This window comes from Gavialis gangeticus, unplaced genomic scaffold (assembly GCF_001723915.1).
Source record: "Gavialis gangeticus isolate Ggan-Ray unplaced genomic scaffold, GavGan_comp1, whole genome shotgun sequence".
NCBI classification, from domain to species: domain Eukaryota; kingdom Metazoa; phylum Chordata; order Crocodylia; family Gavialidae; genus Gavialis; species Gavialis gangeticus.
Window position 1 is genome coordinate 61,459,418 of NW_017729022.1, and position 17,481 is coordinate 61,476,898.

A 17,481-nucleotide genomic window follows, 5' to 3' on the forward strand; every position below is an offset into this window, starting at 1 on the left:
GACATTGGGCCTGGGCCCACTCCCCCCCGCCCTGCATTACCAGCAGGGAGCAGGGCTGGGGGAGGGGGGGTAAGGCCAGCCCTGCTGGCCTGGCTTCTCACTTCCATCCACTCCGTTGCTGCTGCCTCCAGGGAGCAGGGAGAGGGGGCAAGGCCAGCTCTGCTGGCCTGGTCCCCACCTCCCCCCGCTCTGTCCCTGTGTCCCCACTATCATGGCAGCAGGCTGCGTTCTGTCGGAATGCTTCTTTGTGCTCTGACTGGCTGTTTGTCAGTTAATCAGAGTGTGAATAAAGCATTGCGGACAGACAGACAGACTTAGGCTTTTATAATATTAGAATGATTGTTGCCTCTGAAGAGGGTATTCAGACTCCGGCTCTGACCTGCTACAACTCTAAACTGGAAGGCAATGACAGGGTGAGGTAAAAAAAAAAAGGGGGAAGTCTAGGAAGATGAAACCTATCCCAGATGATCATTTCTGCTTTCAAAGAAGCAATTTTCATATAGATATTTATTGATCATATTTCTTTCCATACCCTGTGATTCTGACAGGCATAGTCTCCTCCCAAGGCATTTAATTCCGTATGCACTCTAAGGGGAATGTGTCCCAAAGGTTTTATGGCATCTTGTGATGAAATGGAATGTAGCCTAACCTCTGTCTGTTCCCCCCACTGGTTGTTATTTCTGTGGTTCTAGTAAGGATGCTATAACTAATTTGCTTCCTTCCTTATCCCAAATGCTTTCTTACAAATGGTGCCCCCTACTTTGTGAAGAGATTTGTAAATGAGGTTTTTTGTTTTAAAAGCATTATTTATATTATAGCAATATTCCACCATTCTGCTGCCAAGCTTCTCTTCATATTAATGTCAGCAGCACTTGCCACAATCCAGCTCTCCCTCTGTTCAGCAAGCTGCTTTCACAGTAGATGATGAAACTTGGCACGGATAAACAGTAAATCTTATTAGTGATGCCCACACGTGCTGTGTAAAGGGTTGTATGTAATCTACAGCACTAAAGGAAAATATACACTTTGATTACAAGCAGGGATTTGAAAAGGGTTCATCTCTATGGTTGCTAAGTCAGCATTGGTAAAGCTTTCACATATTTTTAAAAATGATTTGAGATAAAATCTGTCTCAGCCCACTCTGTTTTCCATGCTTAACACACAGAAATCCAGGAATCTAGAAGAGCTTTCAAAGTCAAAGCAATGCTTTCCCTTTCCTTATACTGCACTTTCATCGCTACTATTACTACAGCTACTTTGCATTTATATAGCACTTTACAGTTTCAAGTCACTCTTATTGGCTAATTAAGCCTCACTGTGAGGCACAATGACTGCCATTAAAAAAGTCAACATCTATTCAGATACCATACTCAATAACAATGTCTAAGACACTGCCTTATTTCCTGAAACTGCTGTGATTTCTTAAAATGTGGTAACTATAGGTAAATGGTGAATTTTTAATAGTAAAAATTATAGGTAGCAATATTCCTTATATTACAGATGAGGAATCTGACAGGTAAGGGGCCTGATTCTCATTTGTAATAATTCCGCTTTATACAATTATGGCAATGTAAACAGGCATTAAAAGGGACTCTAAATGTAATGCATTCTCATCTGAAAGCACCTTCATGCTGTCAGAACTCTGTAAAGCAGTTTTACCATGAATGAGGATCAGGCCCTAGCTGCCTTGCATGTTGCCATTAGCAGAACCAAGATCAGAATTCAGACTTCTTGGCTTCTATATTATACTTGTCTCCCCAGTACCATTTTCATTAAAGGTAGCTTTCAAATTTACTGGACAGAGGTCTCATCTACACTGGGGAAATCAGAGATGCTAACGATCAAAGGTGAAGATCACTGACCTAATAATGTGGTAGTGCAAATAGGTCTTCCATGACCATTTCATAGTACACTGGTCACTAGGCCTGTGTGAATAGGCAGCTATTCAATCTGTTGCTTTCCCTCACTTTCTATGGTAGAGTTCAATGGTCCTGTTCTGGATTGAGGTGCCTATTTCAACACACATGCACAGTGGCTTCCTGAGGTCTGCCAGATGGTTGATTCAAGGGATATTGAGGGGAGGAAGAATTCAAAGGTAACAAAGAAATCGAAGTGTAAGAGGTCTCAACATAAAAGCTAATAATTTCAGGAATTATGTATAGGACATTTTGGTCAAACTGTTTGTATGATGTCTCTCTCAATTCATACAGAAATCAGGGCAGCCAATTGGCTGGCTGCTCTCATCTACCTGTAATAAAATCATAGGAAGTAAGGTGGAAGGGATCTTACCAGGTCATCTAGTTCAGCCCCCATCTCAAGGCAGGATCATCTCTGGCTACAACATCCAAGTGTTTGTCTATCCCACTGTTGAAAATTTCCAAGGATGGAGATTCCCCAGTTTTTCTTGAACCTATTCCAGTGCCTGGCCACCCTCAAAGTCAGAAAATTCTTTCTAATTTCCAACCTAAATTTCCCCTGCTGCAGCTTGAAGCCAGTGCTCCTGCCGTAGTCATGGAAAAAAAGCCTATCTCCATCCTCTTTCTAATCACCCTTCAGATAGTTGAAGACTGTTATCAAATCTTCTCTTCTCCAGTTTTTTCAGCCTTTACAGAACCGTAATCATTTTTTTGCTCTCTACTGGCCGCTTTCCAATCTGTGCACATCCTTCTCGAAGTGTAGGCCCCAAACCTGGACATAGTGGTCCAGCTGAGGCATTACCAGTGTTGAATAGACCAGAAGAATTACTTCCCTTGATTTGCTAGCGACACTCCTATTCATACAGCTTAAGTATGCTGTTGACTTCTTTTTTGCACAACAAAAGCACACTATTGGCTAATATTCAGTTTATGGTCTACCGTAACCCACCAGGTCCTTCTCTGCAGTGCTGCAGCCTATCCAGCCACTCACCAGCCTGTATTTGTGCATACAATTATTCCATCCCAAGTTCAGGACTTTGCACTTGTTCTTGTTGTATCTCATCTGATTGATTGCAGACCATTTTTCCAGTCTCTCCAGGTCATTTTGGATCCTAGCCCTGCCCTCTGGAGGTCTGCAACTTCACTCAATTTGGTGTCATCCACAAATTTGCTAAGAGTGCACTCAATCCAATCATCCAAAACATTAATGAAGATACTGAATAATACTGCACCTAGCAGAAACTCCTAGGAAATCTCACTTGATACCTCCTGTCAGCTAGGCATTGAGCCATAGGTGGCTAATCACTGGGCACTCATCAGTGCATAAAAGTTAGTCCAAGGTGTATTATGTAGGCAAATGTACACATTACACAGGCTCTCGCACCAATTCTAAAACATCAGATACATTTCAGATACTGATTTATCTTAGCCCTTAGTTCTCCTCTTTATCCCCTCTCCAAGTCTCAAAAATTACATTGAAAAGAAAGCCTTTCAGCCTTGTTATCTGTTTTTGGAGCAATGAATATTAGATTCTCTCTGTTCAGCAACTCAGAAGAGTTCTGCATTCCCAGATCTGGTTCTCTAAGCAGAGGTCAGTAACCTGTGGCCCACAGAGCCCTTGGACCTTGCTTGCAGAGCTGGGGAGCTTTGGCAGTGGAGATAAAAACACAGAGGGCAGCAAAAATGTGACGATCTAGAAGGGGTCAAGTATGGACACAGAGCAAAATTGCATTAAAAAATACCATAGTATGGCTGCAATGCTCTACTGGTACTTCTGTAGTGCTACCAGTTCGATTAAGCACATGCCATTAACCTACACATTTACCATACTATATATGTTAATTTCACTTCTTTAGACATTTAGAGGAACTATATCCCCTGTTCACTTTTCTATTTTAGTCTGAATTTCTTACGAGCTCAAAACTTGTCAGTTTCAGGTATTAGAATAAGTTTCAAGTCAAATGCAACTCATGTTTACAAAATAAATTGTAATATAAATCTTTGCCAAATTTGAACAGAACAGAAGCTCCAGAATTATCAGTTAATATTTTTACAATTATTTTTCATTGCAGGGTAATCTTTGCATTTCCTATTTAAGGTACCAAACAAAAGTGCAGAAATATTGTGTGAAAGATGTCTCATAGTAATTCTAGCCCATTTTTGCTAATTTAAGAAACTTGAATCACCATCCAAACTTTTAGATATTCATCTGACTTTAAAAAGATTTCAGAGCTGTGCCAGTTTCTAAGCAGTCTGGAAGAATTTGGACTTTTGAAATTTCATATTTCTTTGTTGGGAGAAAAATGAGCAGACAGTGACTCAGGATATTCTTTGTCTGGTTTTCTTATTGTTCTCCTAATTGCCTTGAACAAAGCAACAAAATCAGAAACAAGCTCACACGTAACACAGCACCACTCTCAGGGTTGGGAAGAAGAGCTTTGTGTTCAAAAAGTCATCCTATGCATCATCAGACACTGCTTCCAACTTCTGTGCATCTCTGTATTAACTCACCCCAAAACTATTAAAACCCCTTAAAATAATATACATTTCTGTCCTTCACAGCCACTGCTACCAGCCTTGTGTCGCTCACAATTACTCATACCTCCAAGGTTCATGCCAATCTCTCTGGGGTTACGAGAGAAACATTTTAATGTGTTCTAGGAATTCATGCTTTTAATCTTATCTGTGGCATAAAAAGTTATCATTGATAATAGCAGACATTAGCAATAGATACTATTAAACCAGTGCTGACCTAGTTCAGCAGCAAGTGTAGCCAAAGACAGGCAGTGGTCTAGCACTTTTTCAAGCTACTTCCAGTTTCCATTTGTTTTAACTCTTTGTGTGATGGGAGGAAATCATCTTAAATATCACATATTTTGATTAAATTATTTATTTACATGACTACAACAGTAGCAGGCTGGGGAGCCATAAGGTTTGTACAGAAGTTACACTTTCCATGTGCTAAGGCTGCCAAACTCACTCTGTAGCTATAACATAACAAACGTTCAGGGCTGCAGAGCACTTTAAAAATGGAGGATGGCATAAAAAGTTAACCCTTCTCTGATGTAATTATGGCGAACTTACTGGAACAGCCTGGCACCCTGTGCTTGGACAGTCCTCATCATGATTGGTGGAGCCCATCCACCAATCAAGGGAAAGTCAGGGAGGGGTTTGCCTTGCCCCTACCTAGGCAAAGCAGAAAAAAAACAAAAACAAAACAAAACAAAAAAAACCCCAGACCTGGTTTAAGACCAGGCTTTGCCAGGTCTGACAGAACCTTGGGGATGGAGCCTCTGAGGTGAATAAAAGGAGCTGCATGCTCCGTATGAGTAAGATGTGCCGTGGGACAAAACAGAGCAGAGCTAGAAAGAGCTGCCAAGTGGGGCAGTTCCTGTTGCCCCAAAGAGCTCCAGAAGACTGTCCACGGTGGCAGGGGAGCAGGGGTGGGCTCTGGCTCTAGTACATGGTGCACAGAACAGTGCACAGGGATTCGGTGCAGGTGGCACTGCACAGAGCTAGAACCTGGGAGCAAGGAGCTCAGGTCTGTAACCCCTGGTGTGTGGCCAGGGTGCAGTGCAGGTGCTGCTGCACGGAGCTGGATCCTGGGAGCCATGATAGGCAGCAAGGGTTTACCACCCCCGGCAAGTGGCCAGGGCCTCTGTGCACAGGGATGGTGCACAGTGGAACCTAGACCCTGGGTGTCAATAGCAGCAGTTTGGGTCTCTAACCCCTAGCATGGGGTCAGGACTGATTTTGCTGCTGGAAGGGTCCCAGAGTGAACTGAGCCCCAGCATTGCACGAGGCGGCCCGGGCCTCCAACCCCAGTGAGAGGGCAGTAGCCTCCAGGAGCATGTGACTGCTCAGGGCCACTAGCAGGCAGGTGGCTGGGATGGAGCCAGAGCCTGAGGGGTTTGGCAGCAAGGAGCAGTTTGGGTGGAAGAGCGCTGATCCCCCTTTATGGCCCCGGAGTCATGAGTTATCGGGCAAGGGTTTCCCACAGGGGAGGACACCCCTTGGAAGAGGGGGTGGGGAACTGTGAAAGGGCCCTGAAGGATAAGGGTCCTGGCCATGCCCCGGAGGGTGAGGAGATATTGGGAGCCAGCTCTTTTCCCCTTTTTCGGGAGCTGGTCCCGTGTTCTTTTCCCCTAGAGGAGATTCTAGTAATCACAATGATATTGATACCATGAAGGAGGGTATGCACTTTATATTTTGTATCCAGCGCCTCATATTTTGTCATTAATAACCATTTGTTGTTTATTTGTTATACATTTGGATGTGTATATGTATATATCTTGTTGAACCCCCTCCCCCCCATTGAAACCTCCCTCTGAATGCCAGTATTTATTTGGGTGTGCCTAAGTGTGTTTGCTGATTACCTGAACTCACCAGTATTTACCTGTTCCAGATTTCTTATTTACCTGTGTGGGTTCAAGGCCCTTCAGAGCAATCCCCCAGAAATCAGTATAAATTTGTACATATTTAAATTTTATAACTGACCTGGCCTAGTTCTATAGGGACAGAGGGGAACTGTAAGCGGTCTGCAGTTTTGCCTACAGCACACCTGTCAGCTAACAATTCCCCTTCAGTCAGAGGAGGGAGTACTTATCTGAGTACACCCAAGCTACATAGTTTCAGAAGAAGGTGCTTTAAGGCAGAGCACCTTAGTGAACCTTTGTACAGTTTCATATTGAAAGTTAGTTTTGGGTGAATACACCTGCATCCCAAGGGCCTTTGCGAGGCAGGGCTGGTGCTTGTAGGCAAGCATTGGCCTAGCCCTGCCCCTGGGCAGTCAAAGAGGAAAACATCTCTGTCTTCTCCCTGTGCAGCCATATGGAAGGCAAGGGGGGAAGGTCTAGGGAAAGGTGCGGTCTGGCAGCCTCCAGGGAGGCTGCTGGAGTGCCCCCACATACTGGCCAGGGCTGGTACAGGCAGGCTCTGAGCCTCCCCATAACAGGCAAACAGGTTCAATGATGCTCTAACTATGGCACTTTTCTGTAAAGTGCCATAATTAGAAAGCCTCCCAAAACAGGCTGCTTAAATGTCAGTATGCACCCAAAATCTCCAGTTTTGGCCTTCCATCAAAAAAATATTTAACATAGTAGTTGGCCAGATCTTCAGCTGGTGAAAATCAGCATATCTTCACTGATGTCAGCAAAGTTACACAAAATAACTTCAGCTGAGGACTTTGTTCCAACGTACCTGGATCTGGACTCATTCCCTGCATAACCCTGGAAAATTATTTCACTTTGTTTTTAAATCCCTTTTCCACCCTACCTGGAAAATTAGAATACTAGTGCTGTACCTCACAGTCATGCTGCAAAGTTTAATCCTTAAATATAATGTTTATTAAGTGCTTTTGCATACCTATATGAAAGGTGCTATGAAACTGCAAAGTATTAGTAGTGATATTAAGCAGGCAATTCAGCTGGGACTGGTATAAGAAATTCCTTATTCAAATACGAGACTTTTCAATAATAGCAAGCGAAACATAGGGCACAGACATTTTTTTAATTCCATTTTTTCTACTAAAATGTGCTCTACCATGAAAGTCACCCTTTAATAGAAAACAGATCAAAATAAATCTCTTAATATTTTAAAAGGTGATCAGAAAAGCTTACAAGACATTATTAGAGGGTTCTGTTTTTCTGTGATAATAAATGATAATATCACTAACACCTGCAAAGCAAAACAACATGCTGCATTATTTATGGTGGTTTAGGAACTAGTGATTTAAACAACTGCAGTAAGGAAATGTAGAACCCTGAACTCAGGTCTCAACAGGTAGGTAAGTGGGGAAAATATTGACTTTTGATGATATTTGCTTTCACATATCTATTTGTAATAGTCTGAGTCTTCTATAGTAGGTAATTGCATATGTGTCTTATACATTTTTTAAATACCTAGTTTATATTTCATAGTCAGTGGTTTCACTAAAATAAATCCAATTAAACCACGTTGCAGTGTTTAACACCCTGCCCATTTTGGTTTTATACACAAACTCTAAAGTGCTCATTTTCACTACTGCAATCAGTGTAGCTTGCATCTGAATGTTCACTGTTCAAGTTATTTCTGTATGTTTTCTCTATCAGGACTTGATAGTGTTTAGCGAAGATGAAAAGACACCTGCCTCCACTTTTCTGCCACCATTTCCTGCATTGAACTCTTCTGATGAACGATCACCAGTGGTTAAGTCTACTGTCAGCGATTCCTGGAAGCAAAGTAAGGTTAAACAGTTCAAAATCTGAATAGGGGCAGAAGTTTGGCATGAATACAGGATCTTTAACTAACTGAATTTTATCCAAATAAGACAGTTTTGGAAGTACTTTATTTAACCACTTGATTGCTGAATAAAGTAACTTGTAGATAAAGCAGGTTGTGTTCTGCCCCACTTATCATGAACAGCATTTTGAAGTGCTTCCAAAGAATGGTTCATTCCCGTGGATACCAGGAAGGAAACAGTTAAAATGGGAAGATCTGAAGAAAAATCATTCTGCTATAGATAACTACCCATGGATTTGAATGCTCATTCTGTTTTTTTGTTTTGTCTCATTATGTTCCACACTTTTATATTACTCAGATCTTCCCTAGTACTCCTTTAAATTCAGGATGTCAGCCTCTTTCCTTGTCCCATGAGCACTATCAAGATTTACTTTTTTTCCTAGGCTTTACTTTTCCATGCATTGCAAGCACATTGTTTACACGACTGTAGTACAACAGAGCATGAGATCCAACCAAAAAGGCTAGCAGTATAGCTGAATATCAGTCTGTTCAAAGGTAGAGAGGAAGGGTTCTAGGAATGGAATAAGGGACACTATGTGAGGGAGAGTAGATATAAGGAGGCAGCTAGGAGTGGAGAAGGACAGAGAGATGTCAAGGGAAAAGAATCACCGTGAGTGGGGCAAGAGGTAAAAGGGAGGGAAGGAAGAATCTAGGACAGGGTAGGTACTGGTGTTGAGGAAGAGGTTGTTTCAGTATTGGGGAGAGGGAGAAATATGAACCTTAGACCAGTTAATCACATCTTAAGTAGTTACCCAGCCACATATCAATGCAATTCAATGCCGGAGCTAAGCCGGGCCGGGGCACGGGATGGAGCTGCAAGCAGCTCATTTGGGAAGGTGTGGGGATGGGGCAAGGGTGTCTCCTGCTGCTACACACATTCCCAGGCAAGCATGGGGGGCATGTGCCCCATGGATCTGTGCACGGGGCGAGGGAGGGTTGCTGCTGCAGGCTTTGCCCCAGGTGCCAAACTTTGTTGCTACAACACTTATGCAATTAATGGCATAACAAGGAATAAGCCACAAAGTTATTATCTAAAATATGTGTAATAACTTTGTGGCTGGTTCCTGTTATGCCATTAATTGAATGTGGGGCCAGGCTGATTGGGGCTTCCAGCCTCCAGAGAAAGGGAGTGAAAAGTTAACAGATTAATTATTTAACTGATAAATTCAGTGATAACTGGTTAGTAGGGCTGTGTGAAGCTTTGGGTACTGATTCAATTTGGAGGAGATTTGGCCTGATTTAGCAGCTGAATCTCTGAATCCAAACTGAATTGGGAGACCAATAAAAAGGTCCAAATCGATTTGAAGCTCTCCGAATCTATTCAGAAAAGATTTGGAGAGCTTCAGAGAGATTTGGAGATTTGGGCAGTCCCTGCTTGCTGCTGCAGGGAGCTGGACCTGGACTCTGTGTTGGTAAGTGGAGGAGGGGGAAGGGGACCATGGGGGACCCCATCCCCTGCTTGTTCCCCCAGCCCTCCTGAGCACCCCCCGACCCCTGCCCGCTCTTCCAGTCCTGTCAATGGCTACCCTGCCTGGCCCAGCTCTCAGCTCTTTTTCTCTGTTTGTTTTTTAAAGCCCTACACTCACCGGCTGCTGCAGCAGCTGTTGGGGCTTCTGGAGGCTTGTGGCAGAGTCCCCCATGTAGCACCAGGCAGTGGGGAACCTTGACCCCCCCCACACACCTGGCAGGAGCCAGTATGTGCCGGAGCCTGGTAGGGCAGCCACTGATAGGGCTGGGAGAGCAGGTGGAAGATGGGGCCTGTTTGATTTGGCGATTCAGACGAATTGATTCGGGACAGTGATTTGAATCACCGAAACGAATCGCTGTCCTCCAAATCGGCAGAATCTGAATCCAAAGCGAATACTAGCCACTTCACACAGGCCTACTGGTTAACTTAGCTCCAGGCAGTCACAGTCTGGCACAGAAGGGGGGAAGGGAAGCTGCAAGTGGTGCCCCTGCAGGGAGGGAGGAGCAAGGAGAACAGGAGAGGAAAGGGTGAGAGAACTAGTACCCATAGCCTAAAAGGAACAGCCTAATAACTCATCAGTTAAGCAGTTAGCTGCTGCTACTTCATAGGTGCTCCCTCCCAGCAAGGGTTTCAGATGGGCTGTGTTGGTCCGGGTAGGCTTGCCTCCTTCCTCCCCCCACCAGTCAAAGGGCCCCCAACAGCAGTTCTGCCAGAGCTGCTGTATTAATGGTTAATTGTTTAACTGATATAATTAGAGGAGGCTAAAGAAATATTTTTTTTAAATGATATTTACATCCCTACTCCAGAGTGTGTGGGAGCCCTTGACTCCCATGTGCTCCTGAGGCTGAGAGTGCGGATCAGCTGATTGCCACTCCCAGCTCCAGGGCACCATTGAAATCAAGGGCTTTGATAAGCACCCAAGGCTGAGAACTGTGATCAGCAGCTGATCTCAGCCACAGGGGTGTACTGGAGCCCTTGACTCTGATACACCCTTCAACTGGGAACATTGACAGATGGGGGCTCCCAGCCTTCTGGGCACAGCTGGAGTCAAGGGCCTTACTGTACCCCTGCAGCTGGGAGCTGTGCTTAGCTAATCCAGGCTCCTAGCCCTGTGGATGCATGGGATAGCCTTGTGACTGGGAGCCCCATCAGCTAATCCAGGCTCCCAGGTGAGGGTGTGTGTTACTGTCAGTGTAGGGGGAGCCTGGAATAAGAATCCTGATGCCCTGTACCAGCAGTATGACCTGATGGGAGCTGCTGCTCGATCCCACAATGCATGTGTGGCATGGTAGGAAGCGTGATTATGGGGATTGCACATCAGATCCCATAGTGCCTTTAACTGCATGTCTGCCAGGGGCCTTACATTTCAAAATCATGTCAGAGAAATCATTGCAGTTCAGTTAATATTTTTTCTGACCCATCTTGCAGTCTACCTTGAGAGAGAGTCTCTGAAATTAAGTGCTTTCTATATTGATTTCCAACAACTGATACCAGCTTAAAATATCTCTCTGTAGGTAGGAGCAATTCTACTTCTCCCAAATATGCTATGCACTTTCTCCTTTCCACTTCATTGGGTTTTAGGGTCTGGTGGCAGAGATGCCAAAGTGTCTGAAGTCAGAGTTTGAGTCTTCCCTCAGACTTGCACCCAGGGTTAATGTCAATCAACCCAAATGTAAGTAGGTTTGAAGTTATTTGGGATGGGAAGCAGACAGATGCATGTGATGCTAGGCACAACTTTCTTTTTGTGCCATTTGGCAAGATAAGATTCAGTGCCTTAATCAGGCTAGCCTAGTGGGCTACTAGGTTTAGGCAGACCTTAGGACCTGATTTCAGTGGATAAAGAGCTAGATCAATTTCCTTTAGAAGCTCATAATTCCTGCTTGTGCCTTTTCATGCAAGACATTGCGGGGTGTGTGTGTGTGTGAGAGGAATAAGCAGGTGGAACAGGTGAATTCTAGAAAAGGTTTGCATGCTAATGCTTGCCTCCTTAGCAATGAGGCGGGGAGGGGGACAGAGTCATGTCAAACAGGAACACATAAGTCAAACAGGAAATCTCAGAGATTAGTAGCTGACTTGGTTTTGCATTTTTAAGTCTTCTGTGAGGCTTCAGCAACTCTCCACATTCTCAATGAAGATGTGAAACAGAAGACTTAGCACTACTGTAAAATTTATATTTAGGTATGTGCATAAGATGCCTAGTTGGAAGAAGAAAAATCCTGTTAACTTTTATTCCCTAGTCTTCCCTACCTTTAAAAATATGGGAGAATGTGTCACCTCATTATTTGTGTATGTGAAGCAGGCCATAAATGTGTCTTTCTAAAAAGCCTGTCATAAAAATGGAGTGGTGTGAAATGAGAGGGTTCATTTTTCATCCCAGTGAATGCAATAGGTCAAAGCCAAAGCTGCTTGCAGTAAAAGCCAATTAGAGAATTGAAAGATTGGAGGGACTTAACTACATATAGGACTGCAGTCTCCCTGTATTTATCCTGCAGGGGAAAAATAATCACCATGTCATGTTAGAAAGTCTAAAATAAATTTGAGAGACTGTAAATTCCTCAGCATTGGGGGCTGCATTATGAGTTCCGGGAGAAGCAATCTTTAACATGCCTTTAACAAATTTCTAACCAGAAGACCAACATAAAAATCCCACTAGTTTCTAGATTGCCTCTTATCATACCTGATCAGCACCAGCCTTGTCACACTGGCTGCGTCACATGTGCATGATACTTGATTTCACAGATAACATGTGTGGCTGAGCTCAAAATGGAACCCAGTCACAGGAAGGGATTTAAGATAGTAGTAGTTTTTGTTTTTTTGTTTTTTTTTTAAAGAAAACAGTTCAGCTGAAACAGAAAGAATCTACATTAATTACAGTTCCTCTTCTAGCTCCCTTGCACACCTCTCAGTGTATGCTATTCTAAGTTCAAGTCTTTTGCTGAGTATACTGGCAACCACTATATTTAAGAAAACATACTGCTTTGAATCCAGCTGTGCCATACTGCCCTATTGTTTTGAGTTTCCTGGTAGCAGGGATTCAGTTAACACAGTGAAACTTGTATATGACAGGTCTGGTGCAAGTTGTGCGGCTAGCTATTGCAGTTATCTTTCTGTTTGATTTCTCAGTGAACATTGTTTCCATTTTGGGTACAGACTTAGCATTAGAAGTCATTGTTTGAGGTATGTATGAATTGAGGGGGCTGGAGCATGTCTACCTGGCACAATTCAGTGCTGTGCAGAGGTACCCACGCTAGCGTGGGTACTAGAAGCACTATAGTTATAGTACTGTGGCACTCCTGGGTTAATCAGGGCCAGGTGTGCAGTGGCATGGTATCACTCCCCTTTAAGATCACATGAGAGAAGCAGCATCCAGGGAATTTGTTCAAGACCCTAAAGCAAGTAAGAATTCCTGCCCCCTGCCCACCAACATTACTGGGGAGGGACTCTCCCCTATGCTCAGGAGCATCTCCCTTTCCTTCCCAATCCCCCCTCTCCCAGTTGCTTCTGCCACACTCCAGGCAGGCTGCACAGGGAACTAGGTTCAGTTGGACACCACGGCAGTGGTGGCAGCAGGTGGTGGGTCCCCCTGCCAGGTGTTTCCTGCCAGCCAGAGAGTATGCTCAGAGATGGGGGCACCTGCCCACCACCACTGGTCTTGTGGTTGTCCCTGGCTGAGCCTGGGTGGAGCAAGCAGGAGCAGTTGCAGAGCTTCTCCTGCCCTTGGGTGAAGCAGGGAAAGTGGTAGGCAGGGGAGGAAGTGAACAGGAGTGGAGGGGACATGCTGCTGAATACAGATGAGAAGGGAGTGGGTGCTGAGAGCATGAGGGGTGGAGGAAGGGTTCTCATCTGATTTGAAGGCTAAAAAAAACGTCCCCAGCTGCTGCTCTTGTGGCATGGTCTGCCGCTCCAGGTGATGGGGAACTGGAGGCAGGGGTGCTGCCACACCTGCAGCTCTGGTTGCTGCTCCCACACCTCCATTTGCAAAATCCTGGACCTGCCCATGGGGCTAGTTAGCCTTGCTGAGAAGCAAGATATTTTAGCTGAAATGGAGCACCACACTAACAATCCAAAGAACTTATTTTTAGCCTATGAGGAAACTCAACCTGTAGACAAGAAAACAATATGATAGTATAAATAAACAACAGAACTGCTTGGAAGCTTGCAAAAGCACGTCACTTGCCTCCTCTGTCCCTAGCTGTCAAACACTTTTCAGTCTAAGTTGTAAAAGTGTAAAAGCTACAAACACTCATTTCTTTTTCAGTCCAATTTTACTTGGTAGCAAACATGGAAAGTTAGTATTTAGAGTTAAACTTATTCTAGCTGTATAAGCAGATCCAATACAGTTAGTCTTATTAGTCTATTCTAGTAACTACCATGTATGATTCCCAGCATTGCTTAGACCTCAGCCTTAAATCCCACTAAGAATAAGCAAAAAGTTGTAGTTCAAATTTTAATAAGCAGCAGCAACCTGAAATTGGTGCAAGCTGCTTAGCTCTAGATAAAGCAATGACAGTTAAACCACAGTTGAAACCCAGAAAGGATGCCTGAGAGAGGAGCACATCCAAAAACCTGAAACATGTAATTCACTGTTGTCAAATAATGTGAACAAGGTATGACTATAGTAATTGTCACTAAAAACGAGAAACTTAAGTGATTCTCCTTCCCCCTACCCTTTTTCCAATTCTGGCATCTGCTCTTCTCTGCTGTGCATTGCAGTGAAATTTCAGGGCAGACTCTTATTACACAAAACAACAAAAAACTGAACATGGATTATGTCCAAAGCTGTCAAATTCCCCTGCAGTAATTTTGGGGTGAGGTCCAGGAGCTTACTCTCTCTTTCCTCTAGCCGCAACTACAGCCAAAAGTTCTCCAGAATGCAGCTTTTACTTCTATGCAGCCAGAAGGATTTCTTCAAATACTGCGCTTGCATTTTATTTCCTTTTAAATTGCCTTGTTCCACAAAGTAGTTTGTGGGCACACAAGTCATCCAGCAGACGTGGAGCATGAATTAGATTTTTTTGATCAGATATGTCCAAAGAGGAGCCTTTTCTGTTTCTAAAGATTTTTTCAATGTCTTGTGTGATTGCATTATACAAATACCCTTGAGTGTGCCAGCAGACATATCTCTGAAAGGCTGAGTAGATCTAAAGCATGGTCTTAGGCAAGAGAAGTGTTGAGCTTTAAAGTCCCAAATCATCCTCTAAACCAAGGGTTTCCAAACTGTGGTATGTGTACCCCTGGGGGTATGCAAGACATCTTTGTGGAGTACGCAGGAGAAATTGTGTAATGGTGGATTTAATTTTTCATTCTAATAATACTTAGCATTTAAGGGGTTAAAATATAAAACATGTTGCTAGGGTTATGCAGGCAGCTGGTAAATCTGGAAGGGCGTATGCAATAAGAAAAAGTTTAGGAACCTCTGCACTAAATTCCATTTTGACATAAATTGAGATCTTTCTGTTCTCCCATCAGTCTTATGCTAGTGGAACTACCGACTTCAGCTGAGTTATGCTTTCCTTGTTTCATAGTTGTTTGGGTTGGAAGGGTCCTCAAAAGATCATTGAGTCCGACCCCCTGCCCTGGGCGGGGAAGAGTGCTGGGCTCATATGACCCCAGCCAGGTGCTTGTCCAGTCTCCTCTTAAAGACCCCCAAAGTAGGGGAAAGCACCACTTTCCCTTGGAAGCCCATTGCAGATTCTGGGAACCCTTACTGTAAAGAAGTTCTTCCTGATGTCCAATCTAAATCTGCTCTCTGTCAGTTTGTGGCCATTGTTCCTGGTTATTCCAAGGGGTGCCCTGGTAAACAGAGCATCTCCTATTTCCTGCTGTCCCACCCCCGATGAATTTGTAAACAGCCACATGATCTCCTTTCAGCCTTCTCTTGTGGAGGCTAAAGAGATCCAGTCCCTCAGTCTCTCCTTGTAAGGCCTTATCTGCAGGCCCCTAACCATATGAGTGGCCCTCCTCTGGACCCTCTCAAGGTACTCCAACTGCAGCCTGACCAATGCTGCATAGAGGGGTAGTATCACATCCCTGGACCTGTGATGTACCTGCTAATGCATGACAGAGTGCGGTTACCTTTACTGATTACTTCATCACATTGGCAGCTCATATTCATCTTGGAGTCAACTATCCTCTGAGATCCCTTTCTGCTGCTGAGAAGGTCATCCCCTAGCCTATAGGTCTGTTGGTGATTCCATCTCCCTAGGTGCAGCACTTTGCATTTGTCTTTGTTGAACTGTATCCTATTCTTTTCTGCCCACTTTTCCAAGCTGTCCAGGTCCACCTGGATTTAAACCCTCCCCACTAGTGTGTTTACTGTACCCATAACTTCATGTCATCCACGAATTTGGACAGAGTGCTCTCCACACCCTCATCCAAGTTGCTGATGAAGACATTGAATAGCACAGGTCCAAGGACCGAGCCTTGGGGGACCCCACTACCCACATCTTTCTAGGTTGATATCAACCTGTCCACCACCACTCTCTGGGTGCAACCTTTAAGCCAATTTGCCCCCCACCTGGCTGTGTAATCCTCTGTTACAGCCACTCAGTTTGTTTATGAGAATAGGATGAGATACTGTATCAAAGGCCTTCTTAAAATCAAAGTAGATGACATCTACCTCAACTCCTGCATCTAAGCATTTTGTGATCTGGTCATAAAAAGAAACAAGGTTAGTCAGGCAGGATCTACCTGCTATGAACCTGTGCTGGTTGCTCTTCAGCATTATTTTTCCTGCTGGGCTTCCAAAAATGTGATTCTTGATAATTTTTTCAAAGGTTTTTCCAAGGGTAGAGGTGAGACTAACCAGCCTGTAATTACCTAGATCTTCCTTCCTCTTCTTGAAAATAGGAACCACACTGGCCCTTTTTCCAGTCCTCTGGGACGTGACCTGAGCACCAAGAGTGCTCAAACAGCTGTGCCAGTGGCTCTGCTACGACACTGGTCAATTCCTTCAGTGCCCTTTGGATGAAATCATCTGGGCCTGCCAACTTAAACACATTCAGCCCCTCCAACTATCCCTTTACTAGGTCAGTGCTGACCATTGGTGGGCTGGTGTTCCTCCTGTGCGTATCTATAATGCAGTTGGGAGATTTGTCTTGATCCATGTGCAGGAATACAGAGGCAAAAAACTCATTGAAGAGTTCAGCCTTGTCCCTCCTATCTGTCACCAATTGCCCTAGCCTGTTCTGTAGGGGTCCTATGTTATCCTGCGCCTTCTTTTTGCTCCCTGTATACCTGAAGGACTTTTTGTTGTCTTTAATTTTTGCTGCTTTGACTTTCCTAACTGACTCCCTGCAAGTGTGAGCCAAGGAGGTATACTCTCCTTGGTAGCTACCCCGTTTCCACAGCCTGTGTGCCTCTTTCTTTGCTCCTAGGCTTTACTGGATTTCCCTGTTCAGCCAAGAGGGTTTCTTGGCCCCTTTGCCCCATTTTGTGCAATATGGGATTGTCTCCTTCTGCATCTGAAGGATTGCTCCCTTGAGGAACAACCACCCTTCCTGGACTCCCATCTCACCAATGCTCTTGATCTTCAATGCCTCACTAACTAATATTCTGAGCACATTGAAGTTAGCCTTTCTAAAGTCTAGCACTTCTGCCCTGCTGGTTACTTTTCCCACTCTACACCAGATTTTGAATTCAATCAATTGATGGTCACTATCCCCTAGGTTACCTTGTACCTGCAGATCCCCCACCAGGTCATCCCCTGTAGCTAGCACCAAGTCCAGGAAGGTGTTTTCCCCTAGTGGGACTGTATACCTCCTGCATTAGGTGGAGGTTTTGTATGCAGGTTAAGAACCTACGTGAACAGTTGGATCT

General features: G+C 44.3%; 1 protein-coding gene across 1 annotated transcript in view; it reads left to right on the forward strand.

The window, feature by feature from the left end:
- The window catches only part of ENTHD1 (ENTH domain containing 1), a 120,053-nt gene that overhangs the window by 38,203 nt on the left and 64,369 nt on the right, over positions 1-17,481 (forward strand). Inside the window, exon 4 of the mRNA XM_019515156.1 lies at positions 8,006-8,135. Coding sequence (XP_019370701.1) covers positions 8,006-8,135 — 130 coding nt within the window. The remainder of the gene's footprint in view (positions 1-8,005; positions 8,136-17,481) is intronic.